This window comes from Myotis myotis, unplaced genomic scaffold, assembly GCF_014108235.1.
Source record: "Myotis myotis isolate mMyoMyo1 unplaced genomic scaffold, mMyoMyo1.p scaffold_m19_p_3, whole genome shotgun sequence".
NCBI classification, from domain to species: Eukaryota; Metazoa; Chordata; class Mammalia; order Chiroptera; family Vespertilionidae; genus Myotis; species Myotis myotis.
The window spans coordinates 203,200,867-203,226,554 of NW_023416335.1; the positions used below are offsets into that span (position 1 = coordinate 203,200,867).

Below are 25,688 nucleotides of genomic sequence, written 5' to 3' on the forward strand. Positions count from 1 at the left end.
GATAAGAAATGGTTATTTTGCTATCTCATCTACTTTGCATCCTTTCCTACTTATTATCCGTGACACAGCCTGAGACCCACTGTGGGAAGAGGAAATCTTGGAAATGTTTTCCTTTCGATACTATGGGTCTTACCCATTCTTTGTAACTACTGTAGAGTATCCCAAGCTGTGGATGTATTGTTAAAACAACAATAATTCCTTTGTTGGTGTCATTAAAACAACAGTAATTTCCTTGTTGGTGTCCACCAACAAGGGTGTTTCCAGTGTTTCTGTATTGTAAACTAAACCACCCTGAAAATCCTCATACATGCAGTTTATGCACATGTTTCTCTATGGAGGCTGCCGAGAAGGGTATGCCTAAAAAGAGGCCGCTGGCCCTAGCCAGTTTAGCTCAGTGGATAGAGCGTTGGCCTGCAGACCAAAGGGTCCTGGGTTCGATTCTGGTCAAGGGCACATACCTCAGTTGCAGGCTCCTCCCCAGCCTGGGCCTTGATCAGGGCTCATGCAGGAGGCAACCAATCAATATGTTTCTCTCACACCGACGATTCTCTCTCTTTCCCTCTTTTCTCCACTCTCTCTAAAAATCAATGGAAAAATATCCTTGGGTGAGGATTAACAACAACAACAAAAAGGCCCTTGTAAATCTGTCCAATAAAGATATGATGCGAGCCACATATGTAATTTAAAATATTCCAGTAACCACATTAAAAAAAGGGAAAAGAAACGAGAGTAATTTTATCATTTTTAACTTCACCCAACACATCTAAAATATCATTTCAATGTGTAACCAATATAAAAATTATTAATGCGATAAATTTTCCTTTTTCCAAAATAAGTCTTCAAAATATAGTACATATTTTATACTCATGATACACCTCAATTTAAACACTGAATTTTCATCAGAAATACTGACCCGTATTTAGATGGCATAAAATTTTCAATTGAAAAAGTAAACTTGCCAAAACCGGTTTGGCTCAGTGGATAGAGCCTCGGCCTGCAGACTGAAGGGTCCCAGGTTCGATTCTGGTCGGGGGCATGTGCCTGGGTTGCGGGCACATCCCCAGTGGAAGATGTGCAGGAGGCAGCTGATCGATGTTTCTCTCTCATCGATGTTTCTGACTATCTCTCTCCCTTCCTCTCTGTGAAAAATCAGTGAAGTATATTTAAAAAAAAAAAAAAAAAAAGAAAAAGTAAACTTACACTTGTCCCAAGCATACTTAAAAGTTTTCCAATAACTGAATCGAGTATCGGTTTTTAAATTAAAATTAAATAAATGTGTAATTAAGTCATATTTCAATTGCTCAAAAGCACATGTGGCTAGTGGCTACTTGTTTGGACAGCATGGGTCTAAAATTCTTGTACCAGCTTATCTATTCCCACCAGTAGTTCACGAGAATTCTTGTTTCTCCTCATTTTCATGTACCCTTGATGTTATATGATTCACCCTGGATTTTTCTGCTGTGGCATTCCCATCATTATACGTAAATAATTAATATTTTAAAAAATATCTTACAATTTTTTTTCAATTACATTTCAATAAAGCTGAAAAAATACGGAATTCCCCCCAAATTACTTAAATAATTAATCTTAAAATTTTTTTAAATATATATTTTTATTGATTTCAGAGAGGAAGGGAGAGGAAGAGAGAATCAGAAACATCAATGATCAGAGAGAATCATTGATCAGCTCCCTCCTGCACTCCCCTTTCTGGGGATTGAGCCCGCAACCCGGGCATGTGCCCTTGACCAGAATTGAACCCATGACCCTTCAGTCCACAGGCTGACATTCTATCCGAAGAGCAAACTGGTTAGGGCAATAATTAATCTTATAAATATATATTTATTGTCCATCTCTCTCACTGGACATCAAGAGCAGAGGATTTATCTGTGTCATTTACTACAGTATCTCCTATGCCTAGAATAAAGCCTTAGTACATAGTAGATGCTCAATAAACACTTGTTGAATGGCTGGCTTTATCACAGAATAGAACAACTGTGATAAAGGAACTTTCCCTAGAATACCACCCCTCTTCTTTCACAAAATACTCTTGGTTTTATAGAATGTCATCCTTCATAGCAGGGAAATTACTACTCTAAAGGGCTAGGGTAGCAGGGAATTATCACTGGATTGACAAAGCATTGTGGGTGGGACTGCTTTGCATGAGGCCAGTGGAAGAAACTGGTGTTGCTCCAGAGGAGGAAAGGCCAAGAGAGCAAGAGGGCAGAAGGCCATGTGCCCTGGGACCGCTGAAATCGTGACTAACCTTTACGAAAATTAGAGAACATTTGATGGAGTAGTTATTCTTGGGACTGTGGCTGAATTCTGCTTCTAGGTTTATGGGGGTGAGGGTAGCAATGGAATGATCAGGAATTTCCTTTAGAATTCGAGGGATAAGGTGGCTGCAGCTGACAACTGTATTGAATTAGGATTCTCATTTTAGGAGAGAGACAAGGACATAAGGACACTCAGACACTGAGCGGATTCACCAGGTGCACACAACTAGTGTGCAGCCGAGCCATGACCTGGACCCAGGTGTTCTGACCCAAATGTCACACTTTTTGTCAACTTCATGACCCTTTTTCCTTTGGTTATTTTCTGATAAGCCTCTCGCCAAAGGTTGGTTCACTTCCACTCTGCAGGGCCTGATGTTACAGCAGAACAGGTGGTGGCATGTCCACAACCCTGAGAGTTTAAAGATGAATTTCACTGCTGACATTGCTCTGCTCTTTTACTTACTTTGAGAAATTGTAGTTCACATAATCAACCTTCAGAAACTCAAGAGATTCAGAACCTTTTAAATCTGGAATGCTTCTTTCTTTGGCCATTTGCTCAATCATCTCCATCCCAGCTTGAACGCCTGTGAAAGAACCGAACAAAGTGAAGTTAGGTTCCCTGGTGGTCTAGTGGTTAGGATTCGGCGCTCTCTCAAAGTGAAGTTTGTTGAATAAGGCATTCTCCTAGATGCTTAGAAAACTGCAATCTTACAAGGTGTGTATTATTGTCCCTGCTTTACATATGAAAACACTGGTTCTCAGAGGGGCTAATAAAATTGCTCAAAATCCCAGAGCTAACAGCACGAGAGATTTTCATTATTTGGCCAGGGCCAAAGAATGTTACCACAGGACAGTATGATAGGAAAAGTATAAAATATTATCATTATCCACATTTTACCGATGATGAAACTGAACTTCAAATAGGTTAATCCTTCCCTAGGTCACCCAGCAAAGAACTGGGGGACCCAATAGTCAAATCTGGGCAAATTGGCTCCAGAATCTATGCCTTATTATAGCCAGTTCCAGAAAGTCATTCCCCCCAGCCCTAGATTCTTCAAGCTCAGGAATTTCTGGCCTGAAGTCCATGGGCCTTTGGGAACTTTTGGACCTCTTGAAATTCTAATAAAAGACTGTGATTGGTTGTGCATGTGCCTAAAGGGGTGGGCAAAGGTAGGTTTACAGTGGTTCATATGGAAAATAATTAATAAATAATAATATAAGAATAAACTGGCCCAGCTGGTGTGGCTCATGAACCAGGAGGTCACAGTTTGATTCCGGTCAGGGCACATGCCTGGGTTGTGGGCTTGATCCCTAGTAGGGGGCGTGTAGGAGGCAGCTGATTGATGATGCTCTGTCATCATTGATGTTTCTATCTTTCTCCCTCCCTCTCCCTTCCTCTCTGAAATCAATAAAAATATATTTAAAAAATAATAAACTGTGTGTCACATACTCACAACTATAAACCTACTTTTGCCCCACCCTATATGTATCTCATTTTTCAGGGGAGAGGGTCCACATTTTCGTCAAATTCTCAAAGAATCCCAGGACTCCAGAAAGGTTGAAAACCACTGCTTTTTATTTGGGAATAGACCTGTCTTAATATGGTAGCACCACAAAACACATTCCTCTGAGTTCAGGGAGAAAAAGAGGCCGCTTCCCATTAAAGAGCTTGAGAAAAGTAACTTACACAGCTATGAAGAGTGATCTTTTCATCTTCACCTTGTCAAGGAGGAAGCTGTGCCTTTATTCCTTACTTTGCAGCTTTAGCTCATTTCTACTTACTCTATCCTTGTTGGACAGGAAGTAGGAAAGAGTTTGTCCTCTATAATACCGTGAATAATATTGCAATACAGGATGTAAAGATCGAATGTAAGGATGGAAAGATGGAACCGAAGGCACTATCAGAGAGCTTTGGCGGAATCCCAACACTGCCACTTACTAGCCTGTGTGACCCTGCAAGTTATAAAATCTCTTTATCCCGAACTTCCTTCATCTGTAACATGGGACATTAGTGAATATCAACCTCATTTAGCTAATCTTAGACCAACATTCACAGGTGAGAATAGGCCCATAGACTTTGATTTTGCAGTTCCTTTCTTCTACATAATCTGTCCTTATCCCAATTTAGCTCGAAGAAAATCTCAGCCCAACACTTTCCTCTGCCTGTTCTTAGTTTTGCAGACGCCTTTGTGCCTCTAATATGTGTACAGAGCCTCCCTCAAGAAAAATGCATGATCATCATTCCCATTAAATTTTACACACACAATTTTAGAAAACTCTGTTTCTTTCGGAATCAAACCCTTTCTGAAACTGTAAGTTATTACTTTTACTACAAATCTTCTTCCCTCTATCCTATAATGAATTCTCTGAGATGTTCACTGTGTGTGTGTGTGTGTGTGTGTGTGTGTGTGTGAGAGAGAGAGAGAGAGGGAGAGAGAGAGAGAATATGAATCTGTGGCAGTGTTTGGATATGCCAACTGTTAAGGTGATTATTTTTTCTGCAACACTAGGGGGGCTGCAGCCTGGCTACTGAAAGCATCCAACTCACCATAGTCCAGAGCCCGCTGAGTAGCCCTTGCCTTGATTCCAGGGTGTGTGGTCCACGCAGATGAGATGTAGACATTCCACAGGAGGAAACATCCCCAAAGGACTTGGACCATCTTTGTACACATCTGCAATTAACCGACATTTATGGCTCCTTTATTATTCTTGACTTTCTCATTGGTCAATTCCACCCAGAATTTCTAGGCTTTCTCATTTTCATTGTTCACTTCCAGGACTACCGTACATCTATCCATCCAGTAATCATTTGTTAAACACACCAGAACATGTTCTAGATGCTGAGGATGTACAGATGATCCATGTGCGTGGTCCCTGACCTCTGCTTCCCATAGACTAGTGGTGAGAGTCACACACCCACACATACACACACACACACACACACACACACACACACACACACACACACACACAGATGATTATAACACAATACAGGATGATGCCATGCAATATAATACAAGAGCCTTACAGTACATGTAATGATTGGGATATGCCTTGGGGAAGATACTGGGGTGGGGGTGAGGATAGTTTTAGGATCTTCTAGGGCCAGCTCCAATGTCTGCTCTGTGACAGCTTCCCTCGCCATGTCATTTTGCACTGGGTTCACCACCATCTCCCCTGCACTTTGTACAATACATATGCATGCATGCATTGAAACATCATGAGCTTTCAGGCAGGCTCACTATTTCCACTGCTATACCTCCAACCATTACACCAAGCCAGTATCATTTCATGAATGTTCAGCTCCTTACTGGTCTCTCTGCCTCCCTTGTCCTCTTCTGGCTATGTTCCACACCACAGCCGAGTAGGCCTCCTAAAATGAAGTCAGATCTTGTCACCACCACCCCATCTCACTCATCATAAAATCCAGAGCCCTTCCACCAGCTGCAAGGCCATGCCCTACTCCACACCTCTACCTTCTCATTGACCTCCTTCCTTAACACTGTTGTCTGGCTCACCTGTTCCCAGCCTCACTGGCTGACTTTATCTTTCTTGAACACGCTCTGGGACCTGCATCCTCAGGTCTTTGAACTTGTTGTTCCTTCTGCCTGGTAGAGTCACCTCACAGATAACCACATGGTTGGCTTTCACTTTCTTCAGGTATCTCAGGTGTTATCTCACTGAAGCCTTTCCCAACCATTCTATACAAAACAAGGATCGTTAACCCGCCTTACCCCCAAGACCCTGATATTCACTATGCCCTTCCTTGCTTTATTTTTCTCTAGGCACATATCATCATCTAGCATAGTCTATAGTAACTCATTTGTTCATTGCCTGTCTCTCCTGCTGGAATTTTTAGGTTTCATGGGGGAAGAATTGCATCACTTAAGCACCTTGAACAGCAACTGGCACACAGTAGGCAATGGGTAAATACTGAACGATTGATTGGTTGAATGAATGAATGTCTCTTCCCGGAGACTGTGAAGTGGGCCAGATTAACCTTCTGAGTTCCCACAGCACTTGGAGCAGTCCCTGATCTTGATATGCACCATCCTGTATTCTGATTGTCTTTGTCCCTTCATCATTGGCACTGTCTTACTTTTATATCTCCAAAGTCTCTGGTACGATGCCTGGCACATGGTAGATACATCAAAAAATCTTAATAAACATCTTCTTTAAGGAAAGAGACCACATATTCTTCACTGTACCCAATGGGTTTTGGGCACATTCTCATACATGCCAAAGACCCACAGGTGACAGAGGCCCACCGAGTTACCACACAAATAGGAAACAGATCAGAGAAACATTTGTGGGGGTAATCAAAGAAGAGGAAGTTGTGGGAGCCATTTAGACAGAGGGAGGGGTAGGGCAGGACAGAATTCAAAAGGGGTTCAGAAGCAATCTGGATGAAGGAAAAGGGGTTACTGTAAGAGGTGTGTTTGAGTGTGTGTGTGTGGTGCATGGCCAAGATAAGTGAGAGCTTTGATAAAGGGGCTTGTGTGGGCTTATGGGTAAGGCCATAGAAGTGGGAATCGGGGTGGCACAGACAAAAGGATTTATTTGAAAGGAATAGAGCAGTTTGACCAGGGAAGGGAGTATCTGGAAAGGGCTGTTGCTAGCTTATCTTGGCTTTTGTGTGAAATGGGTAAAGGTGGCCTCTGGCACAATGTGGAGCTGGTGAAAAGTGTTTTAGGAAAACCCCACACCAGTGTATCCAGTTTGGTGGGGCGAGCAAGGGCTGCCCTACTCACCCCTTGGGCTGGCATTTGTCCAGTGCACAAGCTGCCCAACTCATACAGTGGACCTACGCTCAGATTAGTGAATGCTCAGGCAGGTATTTTGACGGCCGGCCGTGAGGTTGAAAAGGGTGTATTTACTATGTGTCTGTTCTGTACAGCATAAGTCCACCTTCAGGTGTGAGGAAAGGCTGGCTCAATCAACCTCATCTCCCAGGAGCCCTCTCTGTGTACCCCACTGGCCAGACAAGCTGGACTCCTGGTTTGTAAACACAGGCCATGCTTCCTGCCCAATGCCTGTGCTTATGCTGCTCCCCTGACGTAGGCCTGCAGAAACCCTGTGCATCCAAAGGTCCATTTTATTTTTATATTTTTAAAATATATTTTTATTGATTTCAGAGAGAAAGGGAGAGGAAGAGATAGAAACATCAATGATGAGAATCATCACTTGGCTGCCTCCTGCACGCCCCCTACCGGGGATCGAGCCCACAACCCGAGCACGTGCCCTGACCGGAATCGAACCTGGGACCCTTCAGTCCGCAGGCCAATGCTCTATCCACTGAGCCAAACCAGCTAGGGTGAGGTCCATTTTAAACACAGCCTTCTTTCTGAAACCACTTCTGAATTCCCACAGCTAATCTCACTTCCTTTGGAACCCTCAGTCAAAACATATATCGAAACATGGGTATATGTTTATCTTCTTGCTTATTACCTGTCTCTCCTACCAGAATGGAAGTACCAGAAGGGCACAGACCTGATCTGGTTTGGAGGTCCTAGAGCTTGGCTTGGTGTCTTGGACATAGGAGTGATGGATAAGTATTGGTATAATGAATCAGTGAATCATAAATGAAGGAATAGCCCTTACCTCACTCTACATTCTAGTTCTTTGCAGAGGTGATTGAAAAAGCACCTATACACTAGCAGAGCACAGGTAGGTACCCATGAGAGCAGGTGTTGGCCATAGTCCTGAAGCACAGTCAGGGAGGCCAGGCACTGGATCATGGGGAGGAGGAGTGGTCAGTGTGGTTGGGGTACTGGGCATGGGGACTCAGCATAGTGACTATTTACTATTATTACTCAGTTATTTCAATATTTTAACACTGCTATGGCCGTATGCACTCAGTGTGATGTTTCAGCCCTACGGAGTTGGTTTGGGTTATAGAGGACAATCTACAGAAAGAACCTGGGCAGCAATGCTGGGGGCAGGGCTAAGGAGGGGTGGCTGGAGGACAATCGGGGTGCAGAACACACTAAGGGAAGCACAGAGGAAAGAGACTGAGAGCTAAGGAGAAGGGACTTGGGTAGGAGAGGAGGGTCTCTGGCCAAGAAATGAGTGATCTGAGGGCTGGAAGAAATGCGAGGAGTGGGTAAGCAAGTGTGAGCTCTTCCACGTTCTGGGAGGCACATCTTACACTCAGGATGGACTCAGGAGCTAGGTCCAGTTGCCATTTGTGCTAGGCCTTCCTTAATCCTTCAGTTGACCTGGGGGATAGCAGAGATGAATGGGACTATGGGAGTAAGCAAAACACTCCTGGGGCTCAGGTCTGTGGCTATTCATCAACTGGTACAGAAGTGTTTCTACATTTTAACAAAAGATGAGGTCATATGAATGTGTAGTCATGCTAATATCTGTAGGCAAAGAACTATAAATGGATGTGTCATACCAAGGCAGGCATAAGACAAATTTTTCAAAAGAGGAAAACATTTTTCATAGCAGTCGAAAGCAATGGGAAAAAATGTTAGACCAAAAAAACTATACCCATTAAATTGTGTGCAAATTAAAGTAGAAATGATGTATCTGCCTAGCACATAGTAGGAATGCAGTAAATATTTACTAACTGACCAACTGACTGACTTACAAGATCCTGGTTAACTAAGAAAGGTTCTAGAACAGGGTGAAAAAATGAGAAAGTCAAACCATCATATAAATAGCTCTCCATTTCTATAGCAAAAAAGCACGATAAACCAAAGCAGAGATACTACTTGCTAAGAGGCTCAGAACAATGCTTTGAGGTGGATGTTATCCGACCTCTGTTTTGGACATGTGGGCAGGGGCTTAGGGAGTCTGGATGATCTGTCTGAGGCCACACAGTAAGTCAAGTATCTGGGAATCAAACCTTGTTCTTCTGGCTCCTCCTTTTACTATTTATAATTTTTTTTTTCATTTAATGACTTGATAAATGCTAGAATTTTAATTTTCACTTGGGAATTTTAAATAGGAGTTTCTTGATGCCATCTTCTATGTGGAAAAAAATATATTAAGTGTCGGGAAATTTTTAAGCATCAAGTGCAAGTCCCTTTGTCTTTCCTTGGGCACAAGTGAAGTTTTTAATTCCCTTCCAAAAGCAAAAATCTGTTTCCCTTCTGAGTTAAAGAAAGTTTCTGAAGCGGTCCACATTGATGGAGATCCAGGACCTCAACAATGCATGTAGAAAAACATATTTTTCCTCTAAAATTTTTATGAGTGAATGAAATTACTGGGCTATAAAGGGATGAATTGTATGTAATTTTCAGTTGAATTGTTTGGCTAGGAGGATAATTTATGGGCCAGGGAGGAAAGGAACCTTGTCAAGCAAGGAGATGACTCCTAAAAGGTTAAGTCATTTGGCTGACAAGTAAGGGCAAGGTGAGTAGCCTGTTAAAAGAAGGGATCCAAGATGATTTTAACACCCTGCCAGCCAAGTAACCTATCTTGTTGCTTCTGAGGTTTGCTTCTTTCTAAGATTCAAAGCCTCGGAACCCATGACAGTTCCATGCCAACATTTGGGCGGAATAACACTCCTAAATTAGATGGCCCTTGCCTGAGCCATTCTGATGACTAGAAATAAGAAAACTGGTAAAACTGAGAAAATTCTCGAGACAGATCAATTTGCCATTACCACTCATGGGGGCGAGCTCTGACAGACTTGAATAATTGATTAAAGAAGTGATGAGTGAATGAAATGTGGCTTTCAACACAGAGGCAAAGGTGGAAAAATTAAGTTCAGTTGGTTTAAAGAAGCCTAGAGTATAATAATATTCCAACCTAATGGTGAAGACAAAATGTATGTAAGAAATCAATAGGTATGGGATAGGGGAAGAACTGGAGAATATTTCAAGGGATTCAGCTCACACATCTGATTTTATATCAAGATCTCTAATGACAAGGGCCTTGAAATTTTACACCAAGTCTTTCTTCCCCAAACTCCATACACAACACGGACACATTAAAACTTTCCGGCAAGTGGGAGAGTCTTGGTTGCTGATGAAGACCTGGCCCCCAAACAGAGAGGTCAAGGCAGCTCCTTAATCCCAACCACACTGTTGAGACCCAAGTTAGACTTTTCTGCCACTGTGCTGGGTTCCCCATTGAAATGGAAGCAAAAAGAAGTCCAGACTCTTGAGCAACCTTCTTAACACTGCTGAACGATACAAAACTGAACAGGTAGTCCCAGCCAATTCTCTTTTCTTTCTTAGAGCTGTTCACAGTCTTCTGGGTGTGTGTGAGTGATATAAAAAGCAAATAAAACATAAAAACCAAGGCAGACAATAACTCAGAATACGTGACAGCTGCCCCCTCAGGGTGTCCGACCAGATCTGGGATCTCTCCCAGTGGGAGGGTAATCCCCGTCCGGAGATCCTGCACTGGCGGAGACCTGAAGCTTGTTCATGATTCTTACCTTCAGCAGAGGAAGAGCCCAAAGCTGGGGAGCACCGTCGATTCCCTCTGCCTTTGAAGTCGATGTGTTCTCCACTTGAGCTTTGAACCCAGCTGCCGCAAAGACAAGATAATTAAGTCTGAATCACCTAGTGGTGGATTTTTTTAATGCCTCTTTCAAAATATGATACGTAATTGCTTCACTTCAATTACCCAATGGCATGAATGAACACTACAGTTTCTACCTAGATGAGCAGACAATGCCACCTATGCAGTAATTACCTCCCCACAACACGCAGGCGTATACACACACACACACACACACACGCACGCACGTACACACACGCACACCACATGTGAAATAGTGATGGCTACTTTACCAGAATAATGAAGTCAAGACTTCCAATGATATTGAGAAAAAATGTTGAACTGGGAGAGGAGGAATTTTCCTCTCTGGAATACTAAGCTGGTTTCTCCTGGTCAGGGTGCCTGCAGGGCTTGGCTCCACTACTGCCCAGCATACCTTCTGGGCTCTTAGTGGATCAGATTCAGTCTGAAAGCATGAGCTTGATAGCCAGGCTGACCTACTTACCATCTTTATCTCCCAGGGTCAGACCACGGACCGCATCTCTGGGGACCGCATCTCTGGGCGCCAGCTCCTTTTCAGCTTATTAATGACTTCCTGTTTCAGCATTCCTTTGAAGGAAGCTGGGTGGGTGCATCAAGCAGGTCTTATGTAACTTGATAGCTTTAGATTCTAAACCCCATCCCCCAGGTTTTGGTCATTGCATTTTCGATGGCCAGGGATCTGATTGCATGAAGTGTCTAATGTCTTATTTACAGTTTTCTGGGTAGGACAGGGTGACAGTTTGTCCTGGTTTTCCCAGGATGCAGGATTTTCAGTACTAAAACCAGGACAGTCCTAGGAGAACTAGGAGGATGGGTCACCTTAGCAAGAAAAGCAGGCATGTTCACTTGGCATTGTCTGCACTTCTGACAGCTTATCAGTTTTCTCATCTAGTGTATCTCCAGTTACATTTACCTACTTAGCCGAGTTTCCTTAGGGGCAAAATGAAGATAAAAATAGTATCTACCTTAGTTAGGTTCTGGTGAAAAAAAAAATGTTAGTAACTATTTTAGCTTGTTTGAGCTGCTATAACAAAATACTATAGAACAGTCTAAGCTAAACTGAGCTAAGCTTTATGCTAAGATCGCATCATTTATAAGCAACAGACATTTGTTCCTCACAGTTTTGGAGGCTGGGAAGTCCAAGGTCAAGGTGCCAGCATGGTCATGTTTTGGATAGGACTCTCTTCCAGCCTGGCTATGTCCTCACGTGGTGGACAGAGTTGGGAGCTCCCTGCAGCCTCTTTTATAAGGCTCTAATCCCATTATGACATAGGGCCCACCAACTAATATCACCTTTGGGGATTTGGATTTCAACATATAAATTTTTGGGGGATACAAACTTTCAGACCATAGTAATAACCTATGAGAAAGTGCTGCCTTGGCTGGTGGCTCCGTTGGTTGGAGTATTGTCCCAGGCACCAATGGGTTTTGGATTCGATTCCTGGTCAGGGCACATATCTAGGCTGCAGATTTGATTCCTGGTTGGGGTGCGTTCAGGGAGCAGCCAATTGGTGTTTCTCTCTCACATCAATGTTTCTCTCTCTCTCTCCCCTTTTCCCTTCCTCTCTCTCTCAAATCAATAAAAACATATCATTGGGTGAGGATTTGAAAAAAAATTAAAACAAAACTATAAAGTGCAGTAAAATCTTATTCATTAGTATGTGGCCCTTATCAATGGTGACATGAGACACTGTAGACTTTCTCCTCATAGAATCATTTATTGGCAGTCATCACAGATTAATCCACTCATTAAATTAACAAATAAACAAATATTTATTGGGCATCTACCACGTGTAAGGTCCCTTTCAACACAAAAGACAGAATCCCTGTCCATATGGAGTTTATGTTCTAGCAGATGGAGAGAGAAAATAAGCAAACAGCAAAATCCACAAAAGGTGCAGATTATGGCGTCTATGAAGGGAATAAGGGGATGTAGTTTGTGGGGTGGTCTTACAATTGGTAGGGCGATGTAACTGGGGGAGATGTGTTTACTTCGCTAGGCTGGTCCAGGAAGGCTTCTCTGAGGAGGTAACATTTGAGCATTAGAAACAGGACAGGCAAAGCTCTGAAAGGAAAGGCGGAGGGAACAGCAAATGGGGGGCCAGCGCGTCTGGAAGGTAGCAGGAGCAGAAATAATGGTGTTAGACATTCAAATGGCGCTCTCGGTTGTTCTGGGAAGAGGTTGGTGGGAAATACGAGTTCCTAAGTCATCCTCCTCGAGGTGGAATGAAAGCCGCAGAAGTGCCATCTGAGGCAGCTCCCATGGTGCAGGTGCTAGCCTGGAGGGATGGGGAATCATTTCAGGTGCTACACAGATGAACACCTGAAACTGTATTGTGATTACCTTTAGTGTATTAGAAAAGAAATACCAGACATGGAAGAAGATGAATGACATCATACATCACGTGGGAAACATTTTTATAAAATGCCTCCCATTCTGTTCTTTCCTCAGCATCTCCCCTGGATGGCACCAGTTTCTCTCCCCCTCCCCCTCCTCCTCACTCCTTCTGGTCCTAGGTTTACCCTTATCTTACCTCACCCCAAGCAGCTTCTTCGCTCTCCCTTCCCTGCTCCCCTTTTCTACCCCCATTCCTTTTCTCTGGCAGAAAGATTTAGATGTTCAGCCTCCTATTTGCATCTCATGTCCATTAACCAGCTGCATAGGATCTGCTAGACTTTAAACTGTAAAATAACAGTTGCAAATATTTTCTGATGCAAATAGTAATTTTTCTTTTTGTCACAAAAAACCTGAAAGTCTAACCATATCTTGGTGAAAACCTGAGTCACTGTTGTGTATCCTGGGACTTTCCGCACAGGATTTGGGAGGAGTTCTCAGGAAGGGTGGCCTGGATGAATGAGGAGAGAGAAGGTGAACTGGGGGGCTTTGCCCTGCAGTCCTCGAGGGCTCTCGCCTCACCTGGACCTGCTCTACCCCCCCCCCCCCCCCCCCCCCCCCCCCCGCTCCGGGGCCTTGGGCAATTTACTCACTCCTCTGGGGCGCAGAGCCATCATCTGTAAAAGCGGAGTTCACATTTACTTTGAAGAGTCATGATGAGAATTAAACTAAAAGAGCTGGCACATATTAAATTTTTTATATGGTGTCAGTAAATTAGATACATTATTACTTGCATTTCCTCTATTTCTATTTTTACACTAGTAATTTAAGATCTTCTAAACAATTTTTATTTTTAAGAAATGTGTTCAATTTTCATGGTATTTATTTTTTTATATTTACCCTCTATTTGGAAATTAACAGAAGTTTTCCCTTTATATAGCTTCCCCCTTTAAATAAATTTATATACGGTTTAAGAAGTGGGCTGATTTATAGGGGGGAAAAGTAAATAACAATACAGCTCATGAGGGACATGGAATAATTTTGGGAAAAGGGCTGAAATAAATAGAGTGTAGGAAACTAAGACTGAAGAAGAGAGTGTAGCTAGTTTGTTTCATTTCATTTGAAAGGGTCTATATATCATTAACCAGTGTCACCCCAATACATTTAATAAAAATAAAATAAAGAAAGGGGCTATAGAAATCAGCTCATTAGCTTTCCTTTTTATTCAAGGAATCATTTTAGGGCAAATTTGCCAAATTCATCATTAAAAACAACAACAAAAGCCAGCAGCACTATATCCAGTTTCATTATTTATTTTAGGTTTTCAGGTTTAACTGGAGATTTGCTGGGAATGCCTACTTATCCAGAACGCAAACTGAATTATTTTACTTACTGATGGCTGACAGTGCATTAGCCTCTGCAGATTAAGGGGCACCTTTAATTAAAACTCCCAAAAGAAGAATCTTCATGAACTTGGTAGAATAACTGTTCATTAAAGAAAGATGCCAAGATACAGTGTTAAGGAACCGAGTGAGCATCCTAGCTCCTGGTTTCCAGAATGTCTGGACTGTTCCCATGTAGAAAAAAGCCTATCTGAATATCAGGCTCTTTTTTAACTTTGAAGACAACTATGTCATTCTTCATGGCAGACAAAAGTAGGAGGGGACAGGGGTTGGGTGTATATGGGGAATGAACCAGAGAGGGCAATTTTAGAACAAAAGACACTTTGAGCTCTGACCCTTCACTGCCCACCATGCCCTGCACCCAACATTTTTTGTTGGCAAAATCTGGTTAATGGAACCCCTGAAGAGGGAGAGAAGGGGTAGAGGAAAATAAGAGGTAACATTTTTTGTTATGTTCTGGGCACTATCTATATATGCACTCTTTAAATTTCCACCAAGACTGTGTAAAGTACTAATATTATCTCCATTTTACAGATGAGGAAACCAAGAGGTTAGGTAGTTTTGCCTAAGCTTAGGCATCTCAGACAGTAAGTTACAGAGCCAGGGTTCAGGGCCCAGGTGGGTAGGTGTGCTGCTTCTGGAAGTCACTCCTAACTACTATGCTAAGCAGCCTTTTTAGGAAGGTCACTAAAGGGCAATCCAAAGTCTAGGGGATGTGGAAGGTGAGGAGAGAGAAGGATGCTGTTGCCAGGCAACACATCTGGTTTTTCAAGCTGCTAATCGAATCAGTGTAATTGCTAGTTTGAAATTGCTGGTTTATTCCTGACTAGAGGAAGCTGCCTGGAGTTTATGTGCCTCTTAAAAGAGACAAGTGACTCTGCAGTTCATCCAGAAGGGCCGGGGAGACATCTGGCAGAATCACCCTACCACCTGGCAGCATCTCCCCGTCTCTTCCCAGTTCTGTTCCAGGCCACACTCCCTTGAAGTCTGTGTGATGATGTTTCTGGGTGGACACCGATGACTGACTCGGAACGTGGCTTCTCCCACCCACCAGTCTCACTCTGGAATGATTTACAGCAGTGACTCCCTACTGGTTTTGAAAAATAAACACACCCACTTGCCTGCTTACCTCCACTTATTATCAGTTATCTAAAAGCGAGTTACATTTTATTATTTGCAGTTCAAAGTGAACTTAAATTCATGCTAAATTTTAAATGCATATACATATGACTTTTAATTTTTATTTAATTTTATTGATTTTAGAGAGGGAGAAAGGGGAGGTAGTGAGGGGGGGGAGAGAGAGAGGAGGGGGAGAGGGAGGGAGAGAGAGAGAGAGAGAGAGAGAGAGAGAGAGAGAGAGAGAGAGCGCAACTTGAGAGAGACACATTGATCTGCTGCCTTCCATACATGCTCTGACCAGGGATCAAACCCACAACCTAGGTATGTGCCCTAACTGGGAATCGAATTGGTGACCTTTTGGTGCATGGAGACGCTCCAATTGAGCCAAACCACCAGTCAGGGCACACATGACTTTTGTGAGAAGTGGAGGGTATTGTGAAATCAAGCAAATAAGATAGTGTGATACAACTCTGACACGTCTGAGAACCACTGATGTGAGCCCAACTCAAACAAGTAAGAATTTGTCTACCTTGGCATTAATGACACTTTGGGCCACAGAATTATTTTTTCTGTTTTTTAAGAATACTTTTTCTATGAAACACTTTTTTTTCCAATTGAAGTTGACATTCAATATTGGACCACATAATACTTTGCTGTAGGGGGCTGTCCTGTGCTTCGTAGGATGTTCAGCAGCATCCCTGGTCTCTACGCTGATGCTAAGCAGCACCACTCTCTCCTACCTGAGTTGTGACTATGGCAAAGGTCCCTTGACAGGCCTCAGATGAGAACCAAGGAAACTAATATGTGTGTGTGTGTGTGTGTGTGTGTGTGTGTGTGTGTATTTTATAATATATTTTTATTGATTTCAGAGAGGAAGGGAGAGGAAGAGAGAGAGAGAGAAACATCAATGATGAGAGAGAATCATTGATCAGATGGATGCCTCCTACACACCCCACAATGGGGCTCGGGCCTGCGATCTGGGCATGTGTGCCCTGGCTGGGAATCGAAATGTAAGCTGGTTCATAGGTCGACTCTCAACCACTGAGCCACGCCAGCAGAATGTATATGAAAGTATTCTATCTAGACTTTGCAGTAGAAAATGACATTCTTCTAACATTTAAAAAATATTTTTCTTAATTACCCAATAAACATATGAATACATTCTCTTGGTAAAAGATGCAAACAGTACCGAGTTACAGATCAAACTGTGAAAATCTGAATGCTCCCTCTGACTTCACCCTTGTCTCCTGTCTGCCTCTTTCTAATTTGCTCTCCAATAATATTTTTATTTCTTCCTTCCAACAGGTTCCAAACATCTTCATTTGGTCCATGGGAGGATTTTAACCATTTCAACAAATAAGGAGTTTTTTTGTTTTTTTTTTTAACTTGCATGGTTCTAATTTCAATCCACAACATTTTTTAAAGGCCCATTTCAAATTCTCACCAAGCACAATATCTACAAACTTTTAAAATTTCTTCTACAAAGGAGATTTGCCTATTCTCTATTCAATCACTTGTTTAAATCAGTTTGGACTTACAGATATTTATTTTATACTTTGGCTTATAATCAAAGTCTTTATAATAGTTCTATAAATCTAAAACCTCAAAGACTTTTCATAAATTAAAAAAAAAAAATCCCCAACAACCTCAGTAAGAACACACGGTATAGCCCAATGGTTCCCAGCGTGTGCTTCCACAGTAGCCTCGCCTGACAATCATTAGAAATGCAAATTCTGAAGCCCCTCTCCAGACCTGTTCAAGGAGAGACTCTCTTCAGTGAGAGACTGTAGGGCTGGGACTCCACAATCTGAGCTTCAAAAAGCTCTCTGGGCGATTCTGAGACTAACATGTGAGAACTGTTGGTAAGTAGATAAAAGCTCAAGATTCAGGTAAGTAAACGGAATCTGTAAGAAAACACCCGAACTAAGGCCAACCTGCCCTGCCCTGGTAGAGACAGAGTGAGGATCTTACTTTCCCAAATAGAGATAGTAAGAACTCAGAGACAAGCATGAATACTTCATTTTATTCTTTAAAAATATATTTTATTGATTTTTTATAGAGAGGAAGGGAGAGGGATAGCGAGTTAGAAACATCGATGAGAGAGAAACATTGATCAGCTGCCTCCTGCACACCTCCTACTGGGGATGTGCCTGCAACCCAGGTACATGCCCTTGACTGGAATCGAACCTGGGACCCTTCAGTCTGCAGTCCGATGCTCTCTCCTCTGAGCCGAACCGGTTAGGGCTGAATACTTCATTTTAAATCTTGGTTCACCATCCTTACACTAGACATGGAGGTTGAGGGTTGTTTTTTTTTTTTTTTTTAAATATATTTTTATTGATTAAGATATTACATATGTGTCCTTGTCCCCACGTTACCCTCTACCCACCCCCCCCCCGCTCATGCCCTCACCCCCCCCCCCCCCCGTTGTCCGTGTCCATTGGTTAGGCCTATATGCCTGCATGTAAGTCCTTTGGTTGATCTTTCCCCCTTATCCCCACCCTCCCCTACCCTCCCTCCAAAGCCCGACAGTCCAATCAATGCCTCTCCATCTCTGGATCAGTCCTTGTTCATCAGTTTATGTTGTTCATTATATTCCACAAATGAGTGAGATCATGTGGTGTTTATCCGCTCTCCAGTTCCATCCATGCTGTGGCAAATGGTAAGAGTTCCTTTTTCTTCTTCCTCTTCTTAAAGAATACCTTTCAGCATTTCATATAATGCTGGTTTGGTGGTGATGAACTCCTTTAGCTTTTTCTTATCCATGAAGCTCTTTCTCTGACCTTCTATTCTGAATGATAGCTTTGCTGGATAAAGTAATCTTGGTTGCAGGTTCATGCTATTCATCACTTTGAATATTTCTTGCCACTCCCTTCTGGCCTGCATGGTTTCTGTTGAGAAATCAGCTGACAGTCGTATGGGTACTCCCTTGTAGGTAACTGACTGTCTTTCTCTTGCTGCTTTTAAGATTCTCTCTTTGTCTTTTGCTCTTGGCATTTTAATGATGATGTGTCTTGGTGTGGTCCTCTTTGGATTCCTTTTGTTTGGGGTTCTCTGCGCTTCCTGGACTTGGAAGTCTATTTCTTTCACCAGGTGGGGGAAGTTTTCTGTCATTATTTCTTCAAATAGGTTTTCAATATCTTGCCCTTTCTCTTCTTCTGGTACCCCTATAATTCTGATGTTGGTACGCTTGAAGTTGTCCCAGAGGCTCCTTACACTATCTTCATATTTTTGGAATCTCTTTTCTTTTTTCTTTTTCAGTTGGGTATTTTTTGTTTCTTTGTATTTCAAATCTTTGACTTGATTTTTGGGATCCTCTTGTCTGCTGTTGGATCTCCGTAGATTATTCTTTATTTCAGTCAGTGTATGCTTAATTTCTAGTTGGTCCTTTTTCATGTCCTCCATGGTCTCACTATACTTATTGAGGGACTCATTAAATTTATCGGCGGTTTCCATAAAATTCTTGAAAAACCTTATAAACGTGGCCTTGAACTCTATATCCAGTCGTTTGCTTTCCTCCATTTCTGCCATTTGTGACCTGTTTCTTTGTCTCCGCATTTTGGCAGCTTCCCTGTGTTGATAGAGTGGCTTTGTGTGCTAGGTGTCCTGTACGGCCCAGTGGCTCAGCCTCCCCAGTTACCTGAGGTGGACACTCTTGGTGCACCCCCTCGTGGGCTTTGTGCACAGTCTTGTTGTAGCTATGCCTTGGTTGTTGTAGGATCACTGGGAGGAATTGACCTCCAGGGCAATTGGCAGCGAGAATCAGCTGTGTCTGCAGTGGGAGAACTTCTGTGCTGGAGACACCCTTCTGGGGCAAGACTTGCTTCAGTGGGGCTTTGGTGCTCACTGAGACTGCACCCTGAGTGTGTCCCTTATGGATCTGAGGAGTTGTGATCTGGATGGTCCCCCCTCTGACCACTGGGTACAGTGGCTCTTGGATCTAAGGAGGTGCTAATTTAGCCTCGCCTGAGGTTACACAGCAGGAACTACAAAGAGAACTGCAGATTCCCCTTCCTTTTTTTTGGAGTTTGGAAGTGCCCTGATGATGCTCAGCTGTGTAGCAATGCAAGCTGCTGTGGGGCCTTGGGCCTTCTCTTGGAAGCTCTGGGTCTACCTGGCCTGGCTGTGGTTAGGTAATTACAGGTTGCAAATGGCCGGGGCATTCATATGCAAAAGCCTCTGCCACAGCCTGGGCGGGGCGGGGTCTCAAGGAATCAAAGGGCGGAGAAAGCAGCTATGGCGGAGCCTCAGCCCCGTCCTAAGGAGTCGCGAGTCCCAGTGTCCCGGCAATGGCTGCAAGCACCTCTGAGGGAAAGCCGCTCTCAAGCTCGCCCGCTGCCAGACAGTACAGTTTCTCCCCGTATGAGTCCTGGGTCCCCAGGGACTTCCCGGGACGGATTTCAGAGCCGTCGGGAGCTTGTCTCTCCCTCCAGATTCAAAAAGACAGCCGCTTCCTCAGGTGCCAGACCCTTTAGCGCGCGCGAGCCCCCGTACCTCTGCACTCCACCTACGCAGCTCCTCCCGCTCGCAGTGTGCTTTTCTTTCCTCCTAGTTGTAGAATTTACACTCAGCCAGCCCTCCTGTAGTTCTGGATGATGTCCACCTTGTGTTTTTGATGCATTTATCGATTGTTGTGGGAAGCAGCAATTTCCCGGTGTTTATCTATGCCGCCATCTTAGTTTCTCTCCGAGGGTTGTTGAAGATAGAGAAGACCTGCCCTTTCCCATTGAGAAACTCATACTCTAGGATGAGAGAAAGCCTGGTGTACTAGTAATTGCACTGTGATGTGACGGGTAACACCAAGAAGTGTGTTCCCAGTGCTCCTGGAGCAAAAAGAAAGAGAAGCACATTCTGCTTGGAAGAAGGGAAGGAAAGATATTCCAGATAGAAGGACTGGCATGTGCAAAGGCATGCAAATTGACTGTGTATGCGTATGCATATATACACACATGTATCTCCTTGCTCTGTCAGCTGAGAAGGCCTGGAAGCAACAACACCCCAATAGCAATGAGCACATCTAGCACCCAGATCTTGGTTTCTAATACCCTTCTCCAATGAAAGGAACTAGGACTCTTTGGAAAAATGACTGATCCTAGGGTTGGGGCAAGATATATACAAAATGTAGCATCTTATAGTGCCAGAAAGTGCTTGGAAACAGAACAAATCAAATGCACAAAAACCAGCAATGATGTCAATGGACATAGTAGCCGACGGAAAGATCTCCCAATGGTCAAAGTTGGAACAATTTGAGCAACAAGATAAAGTAGTGTTGGATTATAAGCCAAAGTATAAAATAAATAAGTCCAAATCGATATAAACAAATGATTGAATAAGTAGAGAATAGGAAAACATCTTGTGCAGAAGAAATTAAAAATAATTTATGTAAACGCTTCACCTCTGAGGAAGTAGAGCATAACTCCCTCTCTTTAAATGTGGGCTGTCCATGGCTAGAGTATGAAAAGGAGAAAAAAAGGAGTGAATTTACAGTGGAGCAGCCAAGAGACCAGGGTTAACACCAACAGTGAGAAGTCATATTGAAAATATGTACTGTTGATGCGATGTGAGGAGAATGGCGCTCTAGCATAAAGGGTCATCTTCCCAGGAGCACGTCACCTCAGTCAAATCATGAGAAAATATCAGACAAGTCCCAATTGAGGGACAGTCTACAAAATACCTGACCACTGATCCTCAAAACTGTCGAGGTCTTAAAATACAACAGAAGTCTCAGAAACTGTCCCAAACAAGAGGAGCTTAAGAAGCCATGACAACCAATGTAACGCGGTGTCCTGGATGGGATCCTGGACCAGGAAAAGGACATCCAGTGAAAACTAAGGAAGTCTGAATGAAGTGAACTTTAGTTAATAAAAATGGATCCATATTGGCTCATTCATTGTGACAAATGTGCCACCCTGATATAAGATGTTAGTAAGGAAAAATTGGCTATGTGGTATGTAGGTCTTCATAATAATTCTGTATATCTAAAACTGTTCTAAAATAAAATGTTTACTTAAAAAAGCCTACAGGGAGCCAATGAATGGAGTCCCACAGAAGAGTGACATCATGTAGTATTGTATGAAATACTACAAAAAATAATTTTAAATTTCTGAACTCTTTGAACGTTGGAGTGCCCATTGCTTGCAGACATTAAGGTGACATCCTGCAAAAAAGAAAAAAAAATCCCGAGGGAGATGGTTGAGAGAGGGGTATATAATATTCTTGCGGACCTCTAACGTGTTGGGGTGTAGTCCTCTAGAGTACCTTAATTCCTGGCCGTGCCTTGGGAATGCTCTGGTTCTCTTTCAGGACCCTCATGTACTTCCCTGGTTGGATCACTTCGGCCATCTGGTGGTTACACTCTGCTGGGCAAAGGATTGTGATAAGAATCCCTGGTGCATTAGTTTTCTGTTATTGTCATAATAACCTTAGTGTTTTAATACAAAAGTTGTTATTTTGCCGAATCTTTATAACACACCTGCCTGATATCTATATATCTATACCTATACCTATATCTCTCTCTCTATATATAAAAGCCTAATATGCAAAGTGTCCCCTTGGCAGTTCGACCGACCAGGAGTTCGATCACTTGCTATGACGTGCGCTGACCACCAGGGGTTGGTGAGGAGTGAAGGAAGGCCCCAGCCGGCAGCTGGGGAAGGGTGGGGCCCTGGCAGGCAGGGACCCTACCTGTGCACTGGGTCTTTACTGACTTCAGAGAGGAAGGGAGAGAGATAGAAACACCAACGAAGAGAATCACTGATGGGTCGCATCCTGCATGCCCCACACTGGGGATCGAGCCCTGGGCATGTGCCCTGACCAGGAATGGAACTGTGACCTCCTGGTTCATAGGTCGACATTCAACCACTGAGCAACACTGGCTAGGCCAGTGAGGGCGAACTTATGACACGCATGTCAGAGGTGACACGCGAACTCATTTTTTTGGTTGATTTTTCTTTGTTAAATGGCATTTAAATATATAACATAAATATCAAAAATATAAATCTTTGTTTTACTATGGTTGCAAATGTCAAAAAATTTCTAAATGTGACACGGCACCAGAGTTAAGTTAGGGTTTTACGCCAAGCTCAAAAGGTTCGCCATCACTGGGCTAGGCTGTCTGATATATCTTTGTTACTTTTTCATTTTTACAGATAGTAATTTCTTGAGGTTTACATTGTATTAAGAGCTGGTTATGTCGTGGATGGTCTCCAAAGCCACCATATTAGCCTTGCACTGCTTTCTCCAAGAATGTTATTTCAGAGAGAAATACACTTACATTTACCACTATTATTTCAGATCTCTGCTAGAGCCGCTGAAGCTATATCCTAATACAGCCTCCAAATACAGTCATCTTCCAAGTTCTATGATTTCTACCTCTGTAGCATTACTCCTGTCCATCCCACTATCTCCATTCCCACTGGCATTCCACTCGTTTCTTTCTTCTCTTAGTTACCAAAAGAGCCTACGAAGTGAGCCAGTCTCTACTCCAATGGTTCGCGAGGCAATTTTGCTTCCTAGGGGATATTTGGCAAAGTTTGGAGATGTCTTTTGTTCTCACAACTGCAGGAGGGGCGTTCTACGGGCCCTTTGTGAATAGAGACTAGGGATGCTGCTAACATCCTACAACGTATGGGCTTGTCCTCCACAACAAAGACGTAGGAGGCTTCAAATGCCAGTAGCGCCGAGGTTGAGAAACCTTGATCTAAGGTATCCCCCACTAATACGTCTATTATATCTGCTGTGACAGGTTCACATTTCGTATCTGACCCATGCCCCTTATTGTGTACACCTGTCAGACTCATGGCTTCCTATCATTGTTTAAACAGCCTTCCTATATTTGGGGAAATTCCAATATATTTTTTTTAAGTTCTGCCTCCCCAGGAAAGGAGTTTGGACCCCAAATTCCAGTCTCTTTTGCAGCCAGGACTCAGGCATGGGACCTGGTCTCTCTCTCAGTCAGATATATCCCTAGGAACCTTTGATTTAGAGGTGAGCAAGGTGAGGAATCAGGCTCTTTTGGGAGCTTGGCACTTTGTTGGTGCAGGAGGCCGCGAAAGTGTGTGGCATTTGAAGGTGGCAGCCATTCCCCAGCGGTGATGCAGTTTCCTCCAGCGTGGGGTGGGTGGCAGCAGCAATCCCAGTCATGGTGGTTTTCTCATCAGGCCAGTTCTTCAGCATGGTTCTGAGCTTCATTCCTGGAAGCTTAGCCTGGAGCCACTTCTCCAATCCTTCCCAGGATTCCCTGAGCTCTCCAGTATCATTTTAACATGTTCTTTTCCCCTTAGTCACCCAGAGTCAGCTTCTATAGCTCAGAACTAAAATCCCTGGTAGCTAAAGACACCCCTGCTTAAAACTCTCCAATGGCTTCCCATACATTCTAGAATGTGCCCCAGATCCTTTCCTTAGCCCAAGGCTAATTTTGATCCAGAGCGGTACCCACTGACCTTTACCCTGGTCCTGCCACCCTTGCCTCAATCCCATATTGCTTGCTACTAAAGAACCCTACTGTCACAGCAACCCTCCTCTAAGTGCCCTAATCCCCAGGACTTTCTCTCATCTCTTTCATAAAAACAACAATTTTTATGCTTTACTACAAGAGTCAATTCACTGTACTGTAAACTGCGTCTTTTCAACCTGAGCACCTAGCACAATGTCTGCCACAAAGGTGATCTATACAGGTTTCCTTAGTGAAGGCCAGGATGTGGACAAGTACTGCCACCTAGGGGGAGAAACTTTACTCAAGTTTTATGATTTGGACAGTGGCTACCAGACAAGGATGAAACTGGCATACTCTCCCCCTCCTCTAGGTTATCTTCATTATTGTCAGACCCTCCCGCAGGGCTCCCAAGGAGCCCTGCCTATTGATTGTATTCATGCCTTTGCGTTGATCTTCCCACGCTGAAGGGCTGGTTTGGGAGCCACAGAATATGACAAAAGTGTTGGTGCCTGACTTTTAAGGCTAGATCACAAGAAGACACCATGGCTTCTGCTTTGGCCTTCCAGCGATCACTGGCACTGACAGAAGCCAGATGCCAGGCCATGGGGGCACTCAAGTGGCCTCATGTGGAGGTCGTGCAGCGTAAAACTGACCTCCTGCCAAAAGTCATGTGAGCAAGCCACACTGGAAGCAGATCTCCAGCCCAAGGTCAAGACATCAGATAAATGGCCTTGTTGGTGTGGCTCAGTGGTTGAGAGTCAACCTATGAACCAGGAGGTCACGGTTCCGGTCAGGGCTCATGCCTGGGTTGTGGGCTTGGCACTCCCCCCCCCCCCCCCAAGAGGGCATGCAGGAGGCAGTCGATCAATGTTTATCTCTCCCTTTCCCTTCCTCTCTCTGAAATGAATAAAAATCAATCAATCAACAAATAAAATATATTAAAAAAAAAAAAGACCAGATAACTGCAGCCTTGGCCTCCATCCTGACTGTAATCGCCCGAGAAGCCAAGACGGAACCACCCAGCCAAGCCAGGCTCCAGTTCCCGACCTGCAGAACCTGTGGGGCAATACGTCTGACGTTTTAAGGTGTTAAGCTTTGGCGTGACTGTTATGCAGCAACAGAATACTAACATACTCTCCGACACAGATCACTGACTACGAGCTGTTTTTTACATTTGGCTGGAATAGGAGGAAACTACCTGAGCCTGGGTTCCACCTGCAGCGGTTCTCAACCTGTGGGTCCCCAACAATGAAAATCCACCCTGCATATCAGATATTTACATGACGATTCATAACAGTAGCAACATTACAGTTATGAAGTAGCAACGAAATAATTTTATGGTTGGGAGTCACCACAACATGAGGAACTGTATGTATTAAAGGGTCCCGGCATGAGGAAGGTTGAGAACCACTGAGGCTTCTCCGAGCAGATGACGCAGGCGCTGGGCGCCACGAAGGGCCCGGGAAAGAACCAGGCACACCTGGGCCTTGCGGCGCGGCAGGGGCGTCGTCTGCAGTCCCCGCTTCAGGGTGAACATTCCCCAGGACCACGTGGAGCGAGTCTGCACAGCCACGGCGGGGGCAGAGCCAAGGCAGCTGCGCCCGGCTGCAGTCCCCGCGCCT

The 25,688-nt window shown here is 43.7% G+C and overlaps 1 protein-coding gene and 1 long non-coding RNA gene across 7 annotated transcripts in view; both read right to left on the reverse strand.

Moving 5' to 3' along the window:
* BPIFC (BPI fold containing family C) overlaps nt 1-11,374 on the reverse strand; it is a 35,011-nt gene extending 23,637 nt beyond the window's left edge. The window contains exons 1-5 of one of the 6 annotated variants that reach the window (XM_036298597.1): nt 11,239-11,370; nt 10,669-10,760; nt 5,585-5,646; nt 4,822-4,945; nt 2,737-2,857 (exon numbers count right to left, since the gene is read on the reverse strand). In XM_036298597.1, the coding sequence (XP_036154490.1) occupies nt 2,737-2,857; nt 4,822-4,945 (245 nt within the window). In that variant the 5' untranslated portion in view covers nt 5,585-5,646; nt 10,669-10,760; nt 11,239-11,370. Of the gene's footprint in view, nt 1-2,736; nt 2,858-3,960; nt 4,647-4,821; nt 4,946-5,584; nt 5,647-10,668; nt 10,761-11,238 lie in introns of those variants that run through there. The other 5 variants (XM_036298601.1, XM_036298598.1, XM_036298596.1 and 2 more) reach the window with 5 other exon arrangements.
* Nucleotides 11,375-20,204: 8,830 nt separating this feature from the next.
* Nucleotides 20,205-25,657, reverse strand: LOC118650006. The gene is made up of 3 exons (XR_004965827.1): nt 25,547-25,657; nt 21,891-21,988; nt 20,205-21,789 (listed from the first exon to the last, which is right to left on the reverse strand). It is a non-coding gene; the product is annotated as an uncharacterized LOC118650006 (long non-coding RNA).
* Between the last annotated feature and the right edge of the window lie 31 nt (nt 25,658-25,688).